Source organism: Vanessa cardui, chromosome 24 (assembly GCF_905220365.1).
Source record: "Vanessa cardui chromosome 24, ilVanCard2.1, whole genome shotgun sequence".
NCBI lineage: Eukaryota > Metazoa > Arthropoda > Insecta > Lepidoptera > Nymphalidae > Vanessa > Vanessa cardui.
Window position 1 is genome coordinate 3,513,653 of NC_061146.1, and position 20,830 is coordinate 3,534,482.

Sequence of the window (20,830 nt, forward strand, 5' to 3'; positions counted from 1 at the left end):
GTGTCATCTGAAAGTTCACAACAATCTGACAAACTCCAGTCTTCCACCTGTGCAGGTGTAGGACAAAATAAGATGAAGAATAAAGCAACGCCTGGGTTAAAAATTTAGAATTCATCAGAGAATACAGAGAGTGTCGAGTACCCCAAGTTAAATCTACGAGTTCACAAAAGGTGCAGCCACAAGCCCAATCCTCAAGTGTCCAAGCCACAAATACAAAACCACTTGATAATATAGTGCCATCCATAAATTCACAACAATTTGACGAGGCCCAGCCTTCTATCTGTGCTGAAATAATTATAGAAATTTTTCCATCATCTTTAAAGTCTTCAATTGCTTCTCAAAGATTTTTTAAAGTTTCATAAGACTTTTCTTCTCGAAAGAGAAACAAAAAAGAAATTTAAAGTAGACAATAAAACCAAGGAAAATAAGGAAAAGTTTGTGGGCAAAGAAAATACTTTGAAGAAGATGAAGAATAAAGCAAAGCAAAATATAAAAATTAAGAGTTCATCTGCAAAGCAGAGAGACTGGCAGTGCATTTACTGTTCCAAAATATTCGTGAATCCACCCTCAGAGGATTGGATTCAGTGCAATGCCGGCGAAGAATGGTGTCACGAAAAATGTGCTGATATGGGGGGGATATAAGGACCACATTTATGTGAATTTTATGTCTATAATTAAAATTGATCCCATTATTAATTTTCTACTGATTCCAAAGCTGTAGTGTTAAGAAACCTAAAAGTTTTAGTAACTAATGTGTACGATCCGATTCACCCCGAAAATTGGGGCGATTCGGATATTTTTGTTTTTTTGCTTTTTAGTATCTAATTAAGAGAATATATGTATGATATAAGTTTTCAAATGTTTATTTTATAGCCGATTGTTACTTTTAACATTTTTATTAATAAAAATAGCACTATATAACAATTTAGTATGATTTGCTCAACCTCAAAGAAAAAGTGATCCGATTCGCCTCGGTCTACCCTAGTGGTGCTTGCCTGGGTTTGAATCCGAAATCATCGGTTAAAATGCACGTGTTCTAACCATTGGGCCATCTTGACTCCCATTGGGCCATCTCGGATATACATGGGTTTTTAGCAAATCGGTTCGATCTTCAATAGTTAAGCTATTGAAGATCAATTCGTACTATTTTACCAAAAAATACATATTTTTATTGATCGCGGTATTATCGATTGCCCAAATTACCTAACAATATTCCTATATTCCATGTTGTTTGCCTAATTTTGCCACTGATATTGTTTAACTTGTTTAAATCGTGATCAAACAGATATAATTTGACTTTTATTAAGAGATTATAAAATTAACTTCTCTGTAAGATATCATATTAAAAGTCGCTTCTAACTGATTAGATTGATTTCTGAATTTTTGAAATTAAAATTTGATATGTAGTATTTTATAAGTATTAAGCAACTACGCTTAGGATTAATAAGACGTATTATTATAAAATATTGTTAACTTAAAATAGAAAACCAATACAGAAATGAATTTATTAAGAGTTTTTCATTTAAAGCACACCTATGTATAACAGGAAAATATTTGAATAAAGTCTGAAGTAAAATTATTGCGGAACGAAATTTCAATCATCGACTTCTTTTAAGAAATACATAAAAATGTCGTAAAAGATTTATTGTATGAACTCGATGTCGCATTTCAGTAATGCAAACATGAAAACATTACTTGGCGTTGTAATACTTACAGCATTATATATTACAATAAAATGCGACAGTTTTAAAGATACGAAAATAATTATAAAATCTTTAACATATCCGAAGAAAGTGTTAAAACAAAATAACATAAAAATAATAAATGCCAGAAAATTCGAAAATTTACAATCCTTGGACAGCCGTAGAGGTAATGTCGCGAAGAAGAGTGCACAAAAACCATTTTACACCGTATTCCCACCCATACCAGAGAAAAGTATACTAAAAGATTCTGTTACTACATATTTTGTCGGAGATATTCTACCCGATCGGAAAATGAGAGTTAAAAAAGTCTTACCTGAATACAGTTCAGCAGTTTTCAGAGGTAAAAGATCCATCAAGAATGACACAGAAGTGAAGGACATTGTAAACGAAAACGATTTAAATAGGAGAAAAATCCAAAAAACGATAAAAGTCGAACGTAAAAATAAACCGAGGCGTGTAAGAAAACTCAAAAAATCATCCAAAGTTAAAAAATTGGCAAGAGAAGGGCACCACGATAATGATAATTTGGAAGTCAAAAAGCTCAAGCAAAAGAAGCGAGCGACCGTTCAACTGAAATATACAAAAAACGTTAATAAAACCGCCAGAATACGCTCGAAGAAAAGAATGTTAAAGCAAAACAGAACTAAAAATGCGAAAAGACAAAAAGAGAAACGTAATCAAGAAAGAAAAGGTAATTTCGATGTAATGTTATCATAATAAATAAATAATCAAAGTATCACGGATTTTACTTTACAATCGAGAATCAATATAAAAAATACCACCTATAATAATGAACCATATAAAAAAAACAATCGTAGTCTTATTCCAAAAATATAAATATGTTTTGTATTCATTTTCATAGCAATAAGCAGACGTTTAATAGCTGGGAAGGACGCTATGATACAGGACTATCCGTATGTGGTCTCAATTCAGAAGGGTAACGAGCACTGGTGCGCGGGGGCTTTGCTGAACCCGCGTCTCGTAATCACAACTGCGAATTGTGTTTGGAAGTAAGTCATAGTTGTGGCATAGGAATATGTTTTTAAATTCATTTAATGGAAAAATCGACGGAATAATGTTTTCAGATATGTTTTTTACTGTAGTCTGCTAATTGCAGTCCATCTTTCTTATTCTCGAGAAAGGTTTTATTTTTCTAATATTTTTCTTCTCGATTAAGCACGTTAAGAAGTAAATTTTATTGTTTTTGAAGACTATTATGACCTGGCCTTTCTACAAATGTATAATAAGAAATTGACAATCGTTGTTACTTTGTCTAGACAATTGCAATAGTATGCGACGGTACATTTTTGCTACTTATCACTGTGGAGCAGTATTGTTCAGTTAATATTTACACTAACTGTTCATTACTTCAGAGACCGACAAATATCTAATCAAAGGCATAGATTTAGACCGACACAATTTTAGTACTTTTATATATCCCAACAAATTTGTATGAAAGCTCTAAAACATGATTATGAGGAAATTTTCAAATGACTTCTGTATTTGTGACCAGAGCCCGCAGCGTAAGTCGCATGCGCATAAGAGCTGGTACTAGACACATGGCGAGAGGAGGCCAAGTCGCGAAAATCCAAGAGGTCGTGAAACATCCCGGCTGGAACATGCGTAGTCAACCAGACCATGACGTCGCGTTATTACTTTTAGACAGAAATATCAAGTATGACTAAGTATTCAAATTAGTGTAAATGATACAAATGTTTTGATTAGTGAGAAAATTGTTCGCCTATATAATTTTTTCTTAACCCAGATTTTCAGATAAAGTCCATGGCGTAGATCTTCCAAATCGTGCTATGTGGCCAGCCTTTGAAGATGTTTGGGTGACAAGCTGGGGATCAGATAGAGTGAGATCTATACACACCATTTATTTATTTATTTTGGAATATTTTTGTTCTGTATTAAATCAGATCTCTTTCAAAAATATTTTAATACACAAGCGATACTGGCCAAGGTCTCTTTTTTTTAATTAAAATTAAAAAGTTGGCAAGTTTACTAATTTCAAATGACTTCAACAGCGAGACGGTATATTTCAAACAGTCGCTGTCTCACTTCAAGTGTATCACGCAATACTGATAGATCACGACAAGTGCAACAACATCACACAACGCTTCGGTGTTGCCGTTACGCGTAACTTTATATGCGTCGCCCAGACCGGCCGACGAGCGCCGTGTACGGTGAGCGTATACTTAATTAAGCTGCCTACATCGGTCCATCAGATTAATGTCCAAATTATTATTAGCATGAAGCTTGAGGAATTTAAATATATGCAGAACTGTTCGTCGGTTCCTTAACCATGGAGATCAACTTTACTCCTCATGCATTCTCTTGGTCTCAGTGCTTAGTGGTAGGACTTTTTGAAAGACCCTCTGGGTAGCTATCATCCAATCATATTTCGATGGCTGAACAACACTACTAGGGTCAATGACCCTAGTGTCAACATCTTAATTTCAAATCGTGCGCATTGATTATAATAGGAATGGTTAAAATTTCTTACTACAAGTGTATCTGGCTGATGATTAACACTTACAATCAGGTAGGCTATTGGCCGGGCCAAAAACCTAAATATGATAAGGTAGTTTAATTATGTATATTTATATTGCAATCATTATAAAACGATATAATACAGGTTTGTCTTTTTAACAGCGTGATACGGGAGCACCGGCAGTGAGTGATGGAATATTGTGGGGTCTTGCATCTTGGGGTATCCGAAAACTGTAAGTACAAACAAACCTGGTTGTATGCCACAGAACACATGGAAAAACAAATCTGTGACAAAAAATAAATAATTTAATACCTTAAGCCTATTCCTATTGTACAGATTTATGACCTCGGTGATGATTTCTTTGGTGATAGAGCTTTGTGCAAGCCTGTCTGGGTAGGTGACATCCACTCATCAAATATTTTACCGTAAAACAACAATACTTAGTACTGTTGTGTTCCGGCGTGGGTGAGTCCGGAAGGGTGAATGAGCCAGTGTAACTACCGGTATGAAGGATATAACATCTCAATACTCCCAAGTACTTCTTACAGTACTAATGGGCGACAGCCTATAGCCTATAGGCGATGGTGACCAACATCAGATGGCCTAATGGGCTATCCACCTACAGATACTCTAAAAAGACAACAAAAAAGGACGCTTCCTTTGTATACGAATTAATTTTGATATACAGTGATTAATTCAACAGTAAATAAAATGACTCTTAAAAAAGCCTTTCAAGGTAGCCCTTTGCACAGACTGAATTATATTGTGAGATTGGTTTTAAACGTAATCAGTTATTAACTTAGTATTTATATTACCTGAGAATTAGTTATCGCCCGCGGCTTCGCTAGCGTGTAATGGGGTTGTTTGTCATGTTTTAGGCAAAAATAGTAGCCTATGTCCTTCCATGGATTTCAAATTTGCTTCATACCAAATATCATCAAATTCGGTTTAGTAATAAAAAGGCGAGAGAGAGACACGAGCTACTTTTGCATATATGTACAGATTTAATTAGTTTAGGTAACAAAAGTACTTAATTTCAGATGTGGTACAGAACGGTTCCCAGCAATGTTCTCGTACCTAGCGTCGCGTACTAATCTTGATTTTATAACGAATGCCACTCACTACCTGATGTCCGATAAACGCTACTACCCATATCCGGATCGTTACATTGCCGTGAATGCAGAAACTACCTCTAATCTCGTAACGAGTCCGGCGTTTTAATGGTAAAATACCTATACAAAGATTTAGGGTTAAAACGACACCCAGACATATGTTTATTGTGCTTTATAATAAATGTTTTCTAAATAAAATAATATGATAGTAAATAAAACAATTTTTTTATTTGTATATGAGCATATTTAATATTTTCTTTTTCAAAATTGTAAAACTCACATTTTGAAATTGCAAAAATTATAACTAAATTTCTCATATCGTTTATAGTAACAATCGCCATTTTGTATTTTCTCCACATCTGTATTACTATCAAATTAATAATAATCGTAAACCATTTATACATCTCTAATAATAATATATTTTAATGTCTAACAAATTCATCTTAACTTTTTCATCATCCATTTTTCGTTACCCAACATCAACGTTTACATATTTCTAATCAACTTTTTTTATAATATTCTAATCATTATTTTTTACATTCTCCATTTACAAGGACTACTGTTTTTCTTCCTAATGCACCGAATGTTTTAGAAAAAAAAAACTGGAATGACTGAACACGAATTCAAAATTAAACTTACAAATAATTAAGAAACTTAATAAAAAATTATGTATAGAAATACAATGAATTAATAATCAATTCGTTTTCTTTGGCAATTTTTCGTATTCAAAAGTGAATTTACAATTTTATAAAAACTTGCATAAGCTTTATTTCTATTGAGATAAACTGGCAAAGTGGAAAAGTATTGTACATTCTGTTTAGTGACTGCAGAATTTTTGACGTAATTTGTGACCAATGCGTAGTTACAGCATCACCGCTTTTATTAAAACTCCGTTGTTTTTTGAATGACTTTGTTTAGGTGAAATTGATTTGGAACAAATTGCTCTTATTCTACGGAGTCTGAATTTTAGATGTGGGCTTAACAATTTTAGGTGCGACGAAAGGGCATTTTTATAAAACGCCTGATCCGTTTGGCACCAGACGAAGGAACTGTTGAAAAGCAAATAGAACCTTGTTTGAACTTTTTGCGACGGTTAATTTACTAATTTTTTAAAATTGTTATAATTGCTATGGAACGGAGCGAAGTGGCTGTAATTTATTATTTGTTAGGTATCGATTTCTTTAAACATATACTTAACACACAGTTTGACTAAAATACAAATAAAACAATTAATCTTCAAGATTGTCTTTGTAATTGGAAATTGATATTCCTATAATTATATTGATATTGATTGATTTCTTTTTAAAATTTATAAAAGACTTCTATCAAATTTATCAGTCAAAAATATTGGTAATTGTCAATTGGGTTTGTGTTTGCCGTTTTGCAACTATCCAAAATTTTCCATACATTTCGGTTCTAACGTCACAAAATCAAAAATCCACAGTCACCATTAGCAAAGAAATAAGCGTTTATCATTGAATTATCATCTATTATATGTATGTATTAACTTATTAACGAAAACTATTGTCTATTACACTATTGCATGAAGAGAAGATGATAAGAACTGGCCGGAAATTAAATATAATAAAATTAAAATGACGAAAATGTCGAACTTACCTTATCTAACAACGGAATCGAATAACGTTACGAGGTATTTCAAAATTTACAACAAAATTTTAGGCCCAAATCGTTTTTTTTTCACCGAGAAAGAGGTCTGATATATTTGTTTTTTTTTTTACAATAAAATGTTAAACCTTATTTTGTACACTGTAAGCAATATCTAACTTTAAACCTACCTAAAGTACCTGGCCATATAATCTATGGTAACAAGTAGATATACTAGATCAAAATATTGTTTATTGTACTGAGCAAAGCGAAAACATTGGCATATTTCATAAATTACAACTAGCAACACCATAACATAAACAGTGTCTTAGATAATAAAAAAAATTAAAACTAAAAATAAACATCAGTGTTGCAATAAGGAAATGCTATAAAAATAATAATTTTGGATGGAGCCAATCACGATACAGTGTTTTGAATAAATTTATATATAGATATATAAGAAATATATTAATCGTTTGTAAATACTACAGAACTATTAGTATAATACAAAACAACAAATAAATTCGTGCTTCTTAAATCTAGAATGCCATTTAAAATCTAACTTTAGACTCTGTTACACTAAAACTTACTATTTAAGAGAAATGTTGTATTTCGATCACCGAGATTTTAAGATTTCAAATATATATCCAGCTGCCCGCTATTAATTTTTTAACACTAAACTATCGCACCAGGCAAGAAAATTTTCGACCTTACGCTAAAAACTCCCTGATTTTTTTCTTACATCTAAATATACACAAAATAATTTTGTACTCTTCGACGAGTTTAGAATGGCAACACTTTTTACAATATGGCAGCTTTGTACGAACGCCGAATAGTTATTCTTTTTTTTTTTTTGTCAAAACTCGTAAATCTAATTAGAAATTATTTGATTAAAGGATGATTTCTCTATATTACTTCAGAACAACAAGATCGAATAGGACGCTTAAGCAATCGAGTAAGTTTTACATTAAATTAAAATCCAGTTAATTAATATTAATTTATATTTTTAGACCTGTGTCAGGTCGCGTGAAGGACGAGATAATAGTACATACTTACTTTACATTCAATTTTTTCTTAGCGTCAATTTAATATTTTATTTAAAAAAAAAAACATTAGTTTTGAAAAGAAGAAATTAATTTTATACTAAATTTTAAAAGTAATTATAATAATATCTAAACTATTCTGAGATACAATGAAGAAAAATAGAATCCCGAATTGGAATCTACTCATTAAAAATGTTTAGTAAGCAATTTTTTTTTTCAATGTCCCATAGACAAATGTCATAACAACACAACAAAGTCAATTAATCTTTCATATTCATATTTAGGACGATTTTAGATGTCATTCTATTAATGTATCTCAAACACTGACGCAATACATATAATATTGTTAATAGAATGGCAAATAAAGTCGCACAATAATAATATAATATTTTCATGATAATCGCAAAAGTTGTTAATTTTCAAATCCATAATTTAGGATTCCTAACTTCGTTTCGCTTCAATATGACCACAGCTTTATAATTTTACTTTGACACAACAGCTGATTTCATATAGCTTATGGTCTAAAAAGTTTTCTATTCAAACAGATAAATAACTGCCGAAATCACTTGAAATAATTCATCCGCACATTGCACATTATGTCCGTTTAGAAATATCCGAATTTGAATCCGAATAGATCCGAAAACGTTTTGGGTGTGTCCTAGGGTTGGTTTAAAAGCAGAGCCTCTAATTCGTCAGCTGACCGAAGAAGAAAGGCAGCGGATTCACGATATCCCGTGATCAGTTGTCGCACGGCTCCGACTTCAGCGCCGGAGAGCTTGTGAGAGAGAAGCGACTTCTGTGATCCTGATCCTGAGAGAGATGATGAAGTGGATGTCGCGTGCAGCGGCGTGGATACAGATGTTTTCAGCGATAGGTCTGTTGGGGCTGGAGAAAGAGAAAGAGATATTAAATATTCATGTAATGAAACCTATACTCTAACAAATAATTAGGAATATGTTAACTTCAACCAATGACCAAATTTTATCTTACTAATATTGTACATACGAAAGTTTGGATCGATGTTTGTCACTTAATCACATCGAAACGGCAGAATGGAACTGATTGGAATTTGGCACAGTGATAGGTCATAGTCTGGAATAACGCTTAGGTTACTTTATACCCGGAAATATTACCATTTTTAAGTTTTCCAATACTTCGTAGAAGGTTCATAAGGAAAGTCATATTAAGGAAGCAAATAATTACTCGGATGAATTCAGTTGGGTTGCTAGTAAGTATTATGTTAGAAATGTGTGGGATTAGCACACACACACACACACAAGAGATTGTCTTGTAGTCCAATATATTGATTTTTTTTTGTAATCGGAAATAGTTAACTAACCTGTCAAATTTGGGAATGTATGTGTGTGTGCAGCCATCGCGGATAACAAGGCGCTCTGGTAAGCGGCCATTGCGGCGTTTACTCCAACACCTGGAAAATGGAACAATTTAATAATTAATGTTTTCACTTTAACTTTGTAAAATATTAAGAAGTATTGAATCTTATATTTATGATTAATTATTGTATCTTATATTTATAACAAAGTTATTTTGCGTACCAGTCGGTGGAAGAGCCGTCAGTGTTGATAGAAGAGCAGTACTGGAAAGGGCTGACGTTGGATTGGTGTTTGAGCTGTAAAAAGAAGTCATATATAATGGTTAAATATATATATGATATAGCAACATATACATCGCTTGTGTACAGATAATATAAAGAGTTCTAACAAAGTTCAGTTGCAGGTAACTCATACATCGATATTTAATTAATAATGATGACTAATTCGATTAATTAACTTTTAGTACCTCTGTCTCCCGAATGTCGGCGGATTCCCGAATGTGTTTGGAAACGTAGGTCTGAATAATGGTGCCGGGGATGAAGCAGGGCTGAAATTATAATGACTTCTCAATTATATAGGCAAAGATTACAAACCAAAACACTGATCAAAACTGTCTAGTCGATCTACATTAGCCGCAAGATAAAGAGGTAAAGGAAGTCAGCAAGCTCACCTGGCCGTCTTGCTGCCAGTGTTCCCGTTGGCGTTGTCCAGCTTCAAGCTGTTGTTGTTGAGCAGCGTGCTGTCGAGCGTGGGGCTGGCGGACGGGCGCGTGGTGTCGGGCGGCGCCTTGCCGTGCGCGCTGGCCGGCGTCGTGTTGGCCGAGCTCGTCACCGACGTGGCGGGGCTGCTCATAGCGCCGCTGTACAGGCTCAGGAACGACGACGCCACTGCAGACGTCGCTGTTGTGTCGATGGCCTGTGATCAATAACGACTATTTATAGTTTTACTGATTAAAATTTGGTTATTTTGTTCTGTGAAAAGTTGTAGAAAAATACGTATACGAAATTGTTTCGAATGTATTTTTCCATTGAACTTTAGACCGGGCTTTATTCTCTATCGAGTGAATAATATAGGAATATTAATTTAAATATTATATAACTCTATTTTATAAATATATATTTTGCCATTGCCATTAAAATAAAACTTTAAACGAAATTAAAAAGTAACATCTGGCTCATTCGCCTATGCCATTAATAATTGACGTTTTTTGTTTCATGAAATAAAAGCAATAAATAATAATATTAGCAAGCAATATGCTTATAATTCACGCCAATTCATTGTTAATAAGTGTTTATTGATATTTAAATTAAAAGGGTCTTTTTTGCTTTACAAATCGAAGTCAAACTGACCATAGGCGTAGGCACAGTGGGCATTGGCTGGCTTACAGGGTCTAGTCCGAGACGCATGCGCTTCGCGTTCAGGCTCTCGTTCTCGCACGCCTGCGCCAGGATGTGCTCCGCCTGTACCGACGTCAGGTGCGCGGGAGTTGGGCGTACCTGCGGAGTTATTGGAAATAAGATACTTTTTCATGTCAATCTCATCGAAAATCATCTGAGATTTTCCTGTATTCATAGATTTAGAAGGCAGACAAGTATAAATGTGCTCAGGCATATTACATAAATGGTCGTTTCGTGTAATTAATAATAAACAAAATTATCAAAAGTTTGTGATATCGCATATTTGAATTTAATAAAACAAATTGTAAAGCATAATAATACTAAGGTATCATAAATCAAGCAGAGATCGGACCCTCACCGCGGTATCCCAGGCATTGCCAGACGGAGTGCTTCCCCCGTTGCCGGTTGTGGGCCCGTCACCTCGCACCTTCTTATTCCGCCTACAACTCTTCAAGTATGTCCTGATTCGCTTTCTGGCACGCTCTGCGAACTCCGGGAATTGTCGAGTGCAGGAATCTATTATAGCCTGAATTTTCTCCTTCGGCTGTTTTGAAATAGGAACTATTCTGTCTAGATTCTCGTCGACGAATAGACGGACGAACATCTAAAACAAAATTATTCCATTTTTACACTCAGTTTATTATTAAGTGCAGGTATTGACTGTTTTAAAACACAGTCTATAGTTATATCTGTATTAATTCAGGTAAACTTACATTAAACGCTTTTAGCCGTTCCGGGTCGTGGTGTTGAGGATCAACTCTATCATCACTGTCATCGTCCGATGCTCCGCCGTCATCATCGTCTTTTGTCCGATCTGATGATGAAGTCTCATCGTGTGTAGATGCAGGTTCCACTGGTGTTGCTGACCCAATATGGATTGGACTCTGTGAATATTATTCTGCTGTGTTACAAGAATATAATAAACAGTTAGTGTAATGTTAATTGTTTTTATGTTAATGTAGTTTTTTTAGTCTGTGGTCTTCGATAACTTACTGATGTGAATAAATACTTTTTTCACAATATTCATATCTCCACAGACATTATAATTTTTTCTATTATTTCGATTAAAGTTGTTTTTTATGTGCCTTCATTGACTTGGAATAATGTTTGCCAGCTGTTTCTGTTAAAGGTATTTATTTAGACGAGAAGTTATTTAGATTACAAAATAGTTAACGATATAAAAAAAAACGAAACGAAAAAAGGGCACAATTGTAATAAAAACGTCCGTGCTATCGTAAACGAATGATCAATACTATTATCTCCAAGTAAATTTTCATAGTTAACGTTTCAATGTCAAGGTTGAATGAACCCTTATTATTCAATGCTTGATATGGCTTGGTCGTAAAACCTTTTCTATGTTTGAAAAATGACCATTTTCCATCAATATACCCAAATCCTGCTTGTCTGCCTTCGACCTCCATAAAATAGAAGCCTTACAAGTATAAGAAATATATATGAAACGTTGCTCAACCTTAAAACTCACCGAGTGTCCGGTAGCGAGAGGGGTTGGCGGTTTGGGGGGCTTACTGCCCAAGCCCAGGGCGCTGTGATAGGATGCCCATAGATCCGCCATGCTGTCTGTGCCGCTCTCTGTCATGTCGCCGTTACGGCCTGTAATTAAACGCTGAGTTATTTTAGAGTTTTACCAAGTTTAAATACAAAAACTAAATTAGTTATTACTAACACAGATTAAATAAAAAGGAATCAATCGTATTTTTTTTCATTTGAGCCTAAATCCTTTTTAAAGCCTATGAAATATATTTTAATGGACGAAATCGTATATTTTGAAAATTATTAATTCTATTATAATACTTTCTAATTAAAAAAATAAATCATAGATAAATAGCACTATTTATAAAACATATTTATCATTATATAGTCTGTTATTGTTATCATATGATAGACATCTGCTATTAATAAGTTAATAATTTAATTTTACTAGCTTAATGACGAATAAGAGGTTATAGGCAAGTGTAGGTACGCCGATGATTAGGTATTATATTTTAGGTACGTAATAGGTTGTACGAAATGGTAAATAATACTACACATTGTAAAATAAGGTGTTTTAAGGTTAAAGGAAGTAAATGTCAGGCTTTCTAGTTAGTAGCATTTTGCTTTACATTCGATTCAGTTTAAAAAATCCTTTTTTATAAAGAACCATGCAATTCGTAGTTGTAGTATTCAACCTAGAAAATTTAACACGAGTATACATTCATGTACTAAATTTTTAAAACTTTATTAGTGAAATTTTAGTTGTAAATCGGTTCTATAGTAAAACCAGCGTATATATAAATGTTGGATGAATGCTTGTAATTAGGACGTCACGTAAAACGAACATACACAGATACCTCCTCGGATTATAGATAAGTGAGTAGTATTTGTGAGTTGTATTCCGTTTAATTACTCTCATACATGTCAAACTAGTTAAAACCTGTTTTCCGAAAATTCTACTTCGTTAAATAAAATATGGTCTTCTTCGATCATGTTGTCGTTGTTCTAAAATTAGTATTGACGGCACTTCTCATTACACTTACCGTCTAAGTACATATACTACATACTTGTTACCTCTGTATACAGTTAAATATAGGTGTGCAAACAACTCAATATTTCATTCCTCTAGAAATGTTGCTGTACCGCTTATAAGGAAAACCGTTACTTACTTACGTAGAAAAAAAGCCTTAATTTTCGTTTAAATTATTACGTATTCATAGTCAGTCACTAAGGCGGCAGAAATTAATGATGGTGTGCAGGAGGCACCCGAGGGACCGGTGCATCTGCTAGCTAAATGTCAACTCAAACGAGCCTCGCGCCTATAAATAATTTTAGGTGCCGCAGAACGTCTGCGCCCCTGGTACCTACTGCTCTCTCGATATGGCTTCGTGAACCAGTAAAAATAGCACAACATTCAAGTGAAAAAATAATTTACGTATCTACGTTTCCAAATTAAATTATTGGTTTGTTTTGATCAAATAATTTTTTTCATTCATGTTTCCTTTAATTTTATATAGTCAGCTTGAGTTTGGGGTATGGTAACTATTTCAAATTTCGACTCCATATAATAGACAAATTGCTCACACAAATTACATAATTCATGGTAAATTACATAAATGTAAATATCAATACCATACTTAATATTTAAACTAATATAGGACGTCCGCTTACAAGCTCAGCTAACTTTAAACCTGACTGTCACCGAAAATAGATATTTATTTTTAATAATTTACTCGTCGCTATAATGGATTTGTAATTTAAAAAAAAAACCATCAACAAGTTTAGTCACATTTCTGTTACCGGTTACTTGAAATGATTGTTCGCCATATTTAATTATGGCGATGAACGTTCTTTATCATTACTATCTCGAATCACCACGAATCTAATGCCACCTTATTTGTGTGAAACGTATTAAAGACTACCTATCTTTTTGCTTTGCCATAATTGGGTCTAAAATGTATTTGGCATGTAAATGTACTTGGCAGTATACTAAGTTATTCTAAATCGTGATTTACCTTGCGCCTGGCTGTGATAATTCCATGCCAGCAACATCATTTTCAACTTCTCAGCGTCTTTCGCGTAGCCATGACCTGCACCAGATCACATTTGCCAATCAATTTTAAAATTTGGAATAATCACATACAATGTTTTAAACTAACAGCCAATTGGAGGGTTCTTTTGACGAGACACAATTTTGTTTTTAGTTTTAAATATCGCGTGTGCCTCATAAAATACCTAATATTGATTTGATGCAAGCCAGACAGTATTTTAAATTTGGAACTTAAAATAGAAGCAGTCGGTCACGATAATAATATTTTTTAAAAGTATGATTTATTTTCAGGTCTCTTTTTATTTGGCTATTATTATTGTGATCGATCATGGTCATTCATAAAAACCTGTAAAATGATTAAATGCGTGAAAATATACTCACTAGAATAGTTGTCATCATCATTCATATCTGCCGGTTCTGGAGTTAAGTTATCCTGTAACAAAAAAATAATAATTAATAATTTATTTCGTATAGACATTTTCTATTACAATTTTATTGCTGTTTGTCTCTTTTATGACTCTTTTCCCTACGGGTCTCTCCAGATGAGCAGGATATTCTAGGATGATGTCCGAGTACAGGGATAACCGGGCGAGCATGAGTTGGTTAGTGTTAAATAATTAATAAATTAGCGAAACGGCCGTCGGGCCGGGTCATCGCTCCTGCCCGCGGACGCGAATCGATAGTGTTTCAAATGGACATACCATTAAATATAACTTCACGTAAGTGCTGAACCCCTGGTATAGTTGACATTTAAGGTCTATTTGGGTCCTGAATGCCTATTTTATTTATTTATAGTTTATTTTCTTGTTCATTCAAATAATAATTATTTTTGTTTTCCAGGCTTAGCTTTCAAACTTGGTTTTAATAATCATCATTGTTTTATGGAAAACAAATGAATTTATATTTTGTCGAGCGCATTATAGAAGTTTATTTCATTTACACTTAAAATTAGACAAATGTATGTATGAAGTCATAAAAATACAAGCATAATATTACATAGACGATTACTAAACAAATGAAGAATATGATTTCTAAAAATAAATTGTGATATTGTACTGGTTTCGCAATTAGCAAAATTATAAAAATAACGATGTCAAAATACAAAAATAACGTGAAAAATGTTAATAACAACATCACATTATTTAGTATTTTGACGCAACGCTCGACAAAGCCCGGTTAGGCAGCTGGTGCAGGGACGCCATTATTTTTGCCAAGCAGGCAAAAACACTGCATTTACTATTTGCTGCTTATTCACTGGCTGTTTTAGGGCTTCAGCGTATTTTTAGACGTAAAACCGAGGTGTATTTTACACACTATATTTAAAAGTAAATAAGAATTCTTTTTCAAGTATGTTTTAGTTGAGTATATTTTCTATATGTATCTGCTTCTTGCGGTTTTGTCCGCACGGAATTAATAGTAGAAGTAGTGTATTTGTTTTGAAATTATTATCGTTAGTATTTGAAATATAAGAGATCGGTTTTTACAGTGCTTTAATTTAGTTTAATAATTGTCTTGTAAAAGTAAAAAAGTTCATGTTTTCTTTATTATATGAGTAAATTTGTTATTTGTATTAATTCAATAAAGTAAATAAATAAATTAATTATTAAAAACGTTTAAAAATCAAGACCGAGAATGAAGCAGTTGTTCTTATAAGTTACTGAAAACTAGTATTCAAATAAACAGAACACTATCTATCACAGATAAACGGAGATGACTCGATGGATTGTCTAACCTCTGCTCCATTTACATGCGCATGTTAATCTACTAAAGGCCACTAAAATGCCACTTTACTTTCTATAAAATAATTGGTTTCTTGTCAATGATAAATACTAATCTATTATATTTATATTATTATATTTTATTTGCCCACTTGACCTATATCATTAAGAGATAATACTTTATTCGAGTAGTAAAAATAATTGTCACTTGTTCTATTTACCAATAGTAAATGTAGACTCTACCTATTCCCTGTTACCATATATCGGACATAATATATATACATATATAAAACTTTAATTAATATAGAAAGAAATGATTAACAAATGGGTCCCTTGTTTTATAAAAAATCTTTTGCCATACGACTATTTACATAAATTCATAAAAAATGAAAGCAATTTCAAAAAGCTACATTTTAGCACGCTTAATTTCACAGCCAGCGTCAACTTACGAAAACACACAAAGACTTAATTCAACAAGTGGCCGAACTCGATACAGTTTGAACATTGAAATACGTAAGATTTTGATATTTATGTCTATTCAAATAAGGTTGAATTTCGATATTCATTTAAAGACACGTTTTATAGATTTACCTAAGAACCGTAAATAATACAATCACAACGATTTAAGGAACAGTTTTTCGTAGACGCGATAAAGGAGAAAAACAATTTGTTATTGTACATTTGTTAAGTATTTAGTAATTTCGTCCGTTGGCCTGTTGGCTGGTTGACTGGTTGGGAGGTTGGCTGTTTATGAGAAGTGATGGTTTACAGTCAAAAGCAATAGCCATCCCGTACATTGACTACGTACAACTAACGAAGGAATCTTCACAGTTATTACCGTGTCATCCTTGACACAGCAAAACTTTAGGTGTTAACTAATAAAAGCATTTGATTATATAATGTAGGCAACATGGTAGTTACGATGTTTGAACAAATTTAGTAATATTTTGTAGAAATAATCAGAGGACTTAGGGCATTACGTAACTCAGTAAGTTGTATTAACTAAACGAAGACATGTAATGTATTAAACTTAATTGTTTTTTTATCACGTGACATCTACACACTACTAATTTTCCACCTTATAGTTCCTCTTCTCCTGGTATAAAGTAACCATTGGGAAATTTTAATGTATATTGAATCGCTCCTTTGTTTGTGTTATTTAAAAATATTAACGACACAAATACAATTATTTTAAATTCAATGAATACAAGATCAAAAATTGATCTTAAAGTTAAAAAACTCTGTCACAGTGCCTTAATTATGAAAGAATATGGCAAGTTTAGAAACTATTATAACTTATATAATTATTGATATATTGAGTATATCTATATTCTGATTGTAACAAAATTCTGACAGGTTAGCTTATCGCAATAAAGCAATAACAATTTATATAAAATGTAAAAAATATTATTTATTCCTGATAGTACAAGTTTACCTTATACAGTGTTTCTTGACCTTTATATGACTATATTTTTATCTATAATTATTCCATATTAAAGGAGCATTTAATCTATTGTGTTAACGACATCGCTGTATGAGAATATTTTTAGACCATGAATGGAGTTCTGGAAAGAATTTTAAGCTCAGACCAGAACTAAGTTGTAAAAGTTTAGGAATCTTCTCAATGCCCTTTAGAAACTAACGAAAAACCCTAAACGATTTAATTAATTAAAACATTTGAAAAATGCGTTTTAAAACGTAACAACTATAAATTAATTCCTCGTGGAATATGAACTAATTAAATAATAATTTCGTTATCTATTACTTAGAGTAATTATTTTGTTTTACTTTAAAAAAGTAATTACTTCCACTTCAATAGATAAATAAATATACATAAATATATTTAATGACTTTTATAAATTATATTATTAATTATTTGTAAGCGATTTGAAAAACAAATGAATTTTAGGTGAACAGAATTCTTAACCTCAATAAATAACTACGCTAGTCATTTTCATTTTGCTTACATTAAAAATAACAAAACTGAAATATTGCACGACAATCGATTTACTTCGTTTAAAAAAAAGCGAGAAAAGCATGAGCGGGCAACTAGTCCGAATAATAAACACTTAGATGTAATCGTGTCACCTTCTCTAAGTACCAGGTGCACATAGACAGTTAGGAGTTAGGTGGGGTGATATCGACCGTCTTAGGGCGGTGGCCAAGGACCGCATCTGCTATGCGGACACTAAATATCCGTTGACCCTTCCGCACTTATGTATACCTAGTAACGTATGCCCATTGCAATTTAGTCGGTAATTAATTACACCTCAATGACAGATAAGGTTCAGCGATGCGTGTGTACATAACGGGAATACATAATTACTGTATGTATATGGATATTGCCACCGCTATTGATAGATTATCTGTTTAAAAAAAAAATTAATATCCTGCTTAATAAATTGGATCTAAAGTTTAAGGGACAAACATGCCGATGTTGCATTTACAAAAGGCAGGTGTAGACTATTTCATCAAATTTTCATTTTTTTTTCTAACACAATACAAAAGTATAATATAGAATTTCAAAAGAAAAGAAGCTACAATCACTTTCGGCGGTATAGTCCAAAAGATACTTCTGGATACTGCTTTTCCCCTTTGCATCAGCTACAGCAATTCATTGCAATTTTACGCTTTAGAGTTTTCGCTATAATTTCGTTTATGCCTTAGTAATTCATTCGGAGCCGCATTCAAACCGCTATTCCGCGACAACCTGGGATGGGTCATCTGTCGACGGGGAATAAATTGTGAAATAACCTAGTTTCCGATACAAAATAACTGCAAAATTCGGCATCCACCGCTTATATACCTACTGACTATGTACTGATACATGGCCTATGTACCGCAGCGCCCCCTCGTGGACTCCCCGTGTAGTGCCACCCCGCGAATAGTGATGTGTTTATCGGATCCATCGATACTCGATTGTCGATAGCACTGCAGCAGCGTGAATTATACAGTATTCACATTTGAATAAATATTGCTTTAACTTTTTAAATGTTGGAGTAAATAAGTTTCGTAAGAAATCAACCAATCAAATGCCTTCTAGTAGCATTTACACAGTGTAACAAATGTTACTATACCCAGTAAGAATAGTTATCGTTGCAAAATAGTTAGATTAAGGAAACAAAACCTTCTGCTTATTTTCCTTATTTAACTTACTAGAAGTTTCCTTAAACCAAAAAAATAACCTTGTCAACTTAATATCAAGTGATTCGATTTTGAAAATAGAAGACACAGTTTTCTGAAATCTAAAAAACACCAAATAAACAGCGAACAAAAATATAAATTCCCACATCAATTAGTTTTATCGATAACTGTAATCATCGCACGGTGCGGCAATCAGGTGGCAGTCAGCGTATAATCATTAAATACCCACGCGGGGTGATGACGCCCGCGGCACCACCCGGCCCGCCCGCGCCCAATTATGAAAATACGAACAAAATACATTTAAATTTCAACGTCAAAGGGTGCTTCGATTATCGATCGGATGTATCGATAATATAGTCACATCCTTATTCTTTGTTTGTCATCAGACTCGTTTATAAGTATCTTTCAGGCTCTACTTTAGTATTACATATCTGTTGAGAGATTAAATAAATTAAAAATATATTTATAAGTACATTTATAATTATTAGCAATTGTTGTAATGTCCTTATCCTTTAGAAGAATCTTAAAAGTTATTCTAGATGTAATAATAATTAATTAGATAATGAAGAAAATAATTTAATTATTAATAACTTTAGCACTAAGTTTTTTTTAAATTACATACATATAAAATGTAATGACAAAAATTTCTCAAATATTGTCAGATGAACATATACCTTTCGTGTGTCGTTATATTATTTATAGGACTCTTTCATTCTACCTAATTCAAATTTCAGGAATATTTAAATCCAAGTAAAATGTATTAATAATTGTCACCCGATTTAACAGTTATATTAATGTATGTTGATTTTTATTAATAAATTATTTCAAAGACATTTCCTACCAAGACTATCCAGGGAGATATTAATGTACTTAATTTTAAACACTTCAGTATACGTAGCAGATATAAAACCGATACTAAAAAATCTTAATTCATTTTACTTAATATTATGTAGTCTTTAATATGATTATTCTTCAATATTTTATCTGCCATTTTTTTGTATGGTGTTATTGGTGGTGTTTTCCTGACCGATTTCGGCAACGGCGACCAATCTCTAGGGAGGCTCGTCATCTGCGCAGGATATGTTATTGTACAAGTGTGCACTCACATAATCCGATGGGACGGCGATTTCGGAAGATCAGAACCAAAGCATTACTTGCTCTCAGTGGCCCGAGAGTGTACGCCGAAGTTGATACCAAGAAGTGTTAGAGACAAAAATCAAATCCACCGGGGTCTGAGTCCTTGAAATCAATAGACAATCAATAGATTTTGTATAATAAGGATTAAGGTAGACACCAGCTGTGGTGTATTCCGGTTCAGCTATATTGGGATAGCGTCTTTAGTAATATTTTACGTGAAAATTAAATTGTCGACAATTGTTCGGTCTATGGCAACAAATTAACTTAGAGTTTTTAGTCCTTACGTTTTTAGTACTTTATTTCTACAATATGAAAGGAAATATCGAAAATATATCGTATTTACACGCAATAAGACAGTAAATCTCTTTATCGATGAGTATGATTATTAATATTACGTAGTATTTATTACATTTTCGTCGTAGTATAAAGATAAAATACACAATCCAGTAAGCACAATTTCTATCTATTTTGATAGTAAAGATAAACATTTTGAGATTAGTGTATTGGTTGTAAATTCTGACACATCCAGAGAGAATTGGAACAGCTTTGAGAATCCTCCAAACCCGCTTAATTGCGTTATTTTCTTTTAAAGTTCATTT

The 20,830-nt window shown here is 33.0% G+C and overlaps 2 protein-coding genes across 7 annotated transcripts in view; one reads left to right on the top strand and one right to left on the bottom strand.

Moving 5' to 3' along the window:
- Positions 1–1,607: 1,607 nt before the first annotated feature.
- LOC124540190 (complement factor I-like) lies at positions 1,608–5,444 on the top strand. The gene is made up of 7 exons (XM_047117651.1): positions 1,608–2,394; positions 2,566–2,713; positions 3,217–3,378; positions 3,469–3,562; positions 3,734–3,892; positions 4,362–4,432; positions 5,241–5,444. The coding sequence occupies exons 1-7, from the start codon at positions 1,650–1,652 to the stop codon at positions 5,419–5,421; spliced, it is 1,560 nt and encodes a 519-aa protein (XP_046973607.1). The 5' UTR covers positions 1,608–1,649; the 3' UTR covers positions 5,422–5,444.
- A 1,222-nt stretch (positions 5,445–6,666) lies between these two features.
- Positions 6,667–20,830, bottom strand: part of LOC124539993 (nucleolar protein 4) — a 143,940-nt gene continuing 129,776 nt past the window's right edge. For 2 of the 6 annotated variants that reach the window (XM_047117383.1, XM_047117384.1), the window contains exons 5-15: positions 14,614–14,665; positions 14,198–14,272; positions 12,163–12,302; positions 11,405–11,575; positions 11,050–11,295; positions 10,644–10,790; positions 9,965–10,209; positions 9,761–9,841; positions 9,517–9,590; positions 9,300–9,389; positions 6,667–8,845 (exon numbers count right to left, since the gene is read on the bottom strand). In XM_047117383.1, coding sequence (XP_046973339.1) covers positions 8,619–8,845; positions 9,300–9,389; positions 9,517–9,590; positions 9,761–9,841; positions 9,965–10,209; positions 10,644–10,790; positions 11,050–11,295; positions 11,405–11,575; positions 12,163–12,302; positions 14,198–14,272; positions 14,614–14,665 — 1,548 coding nt within the window. In that variant the 3' untranslated portion in view covers positions 6,667–8,618. The remainder of the gene's footprint in view (positions 8,846–9,299; positions 9,390–9,516; positions 9,591–9,760; positions 9,842–9,964; positions 10,210–10,643; positions 10,791–11,049; positions 11,296–11,404; positions 11,576–12,162; positions 12,303–14,197; positions 14,273–14,613; positions 14,666–20,830) is intronic. The other 4 variants (XM_047117387.1, XM_047117386.1, XM_047117388.1 and 1 more) reach the window with 4 other exon arrangements.

Coding starts and splice junctions, on each gene's coding strand:
- LOC124540190 (XM_047117651.1), top strand. CDS start 1,650: ATGAACTCGATGTCGCATTTCAGTAATGCAAACATGAAAACATTACTT. Junction 2,714..3,216: donor ACTGCGAATTGTGTTTGGAA/GTAAGTCATAGT, acceptor ATTTGTGACCAG/AGCCCGCAGCGTAAGTCGCA. Junction 3,379..3,468: donor CTTTTAGACAGAAATATCAA/GTATGACTAAGT, acceptor TTCTTAACCCAG/ATTTTCAGATAAAGTCCATG.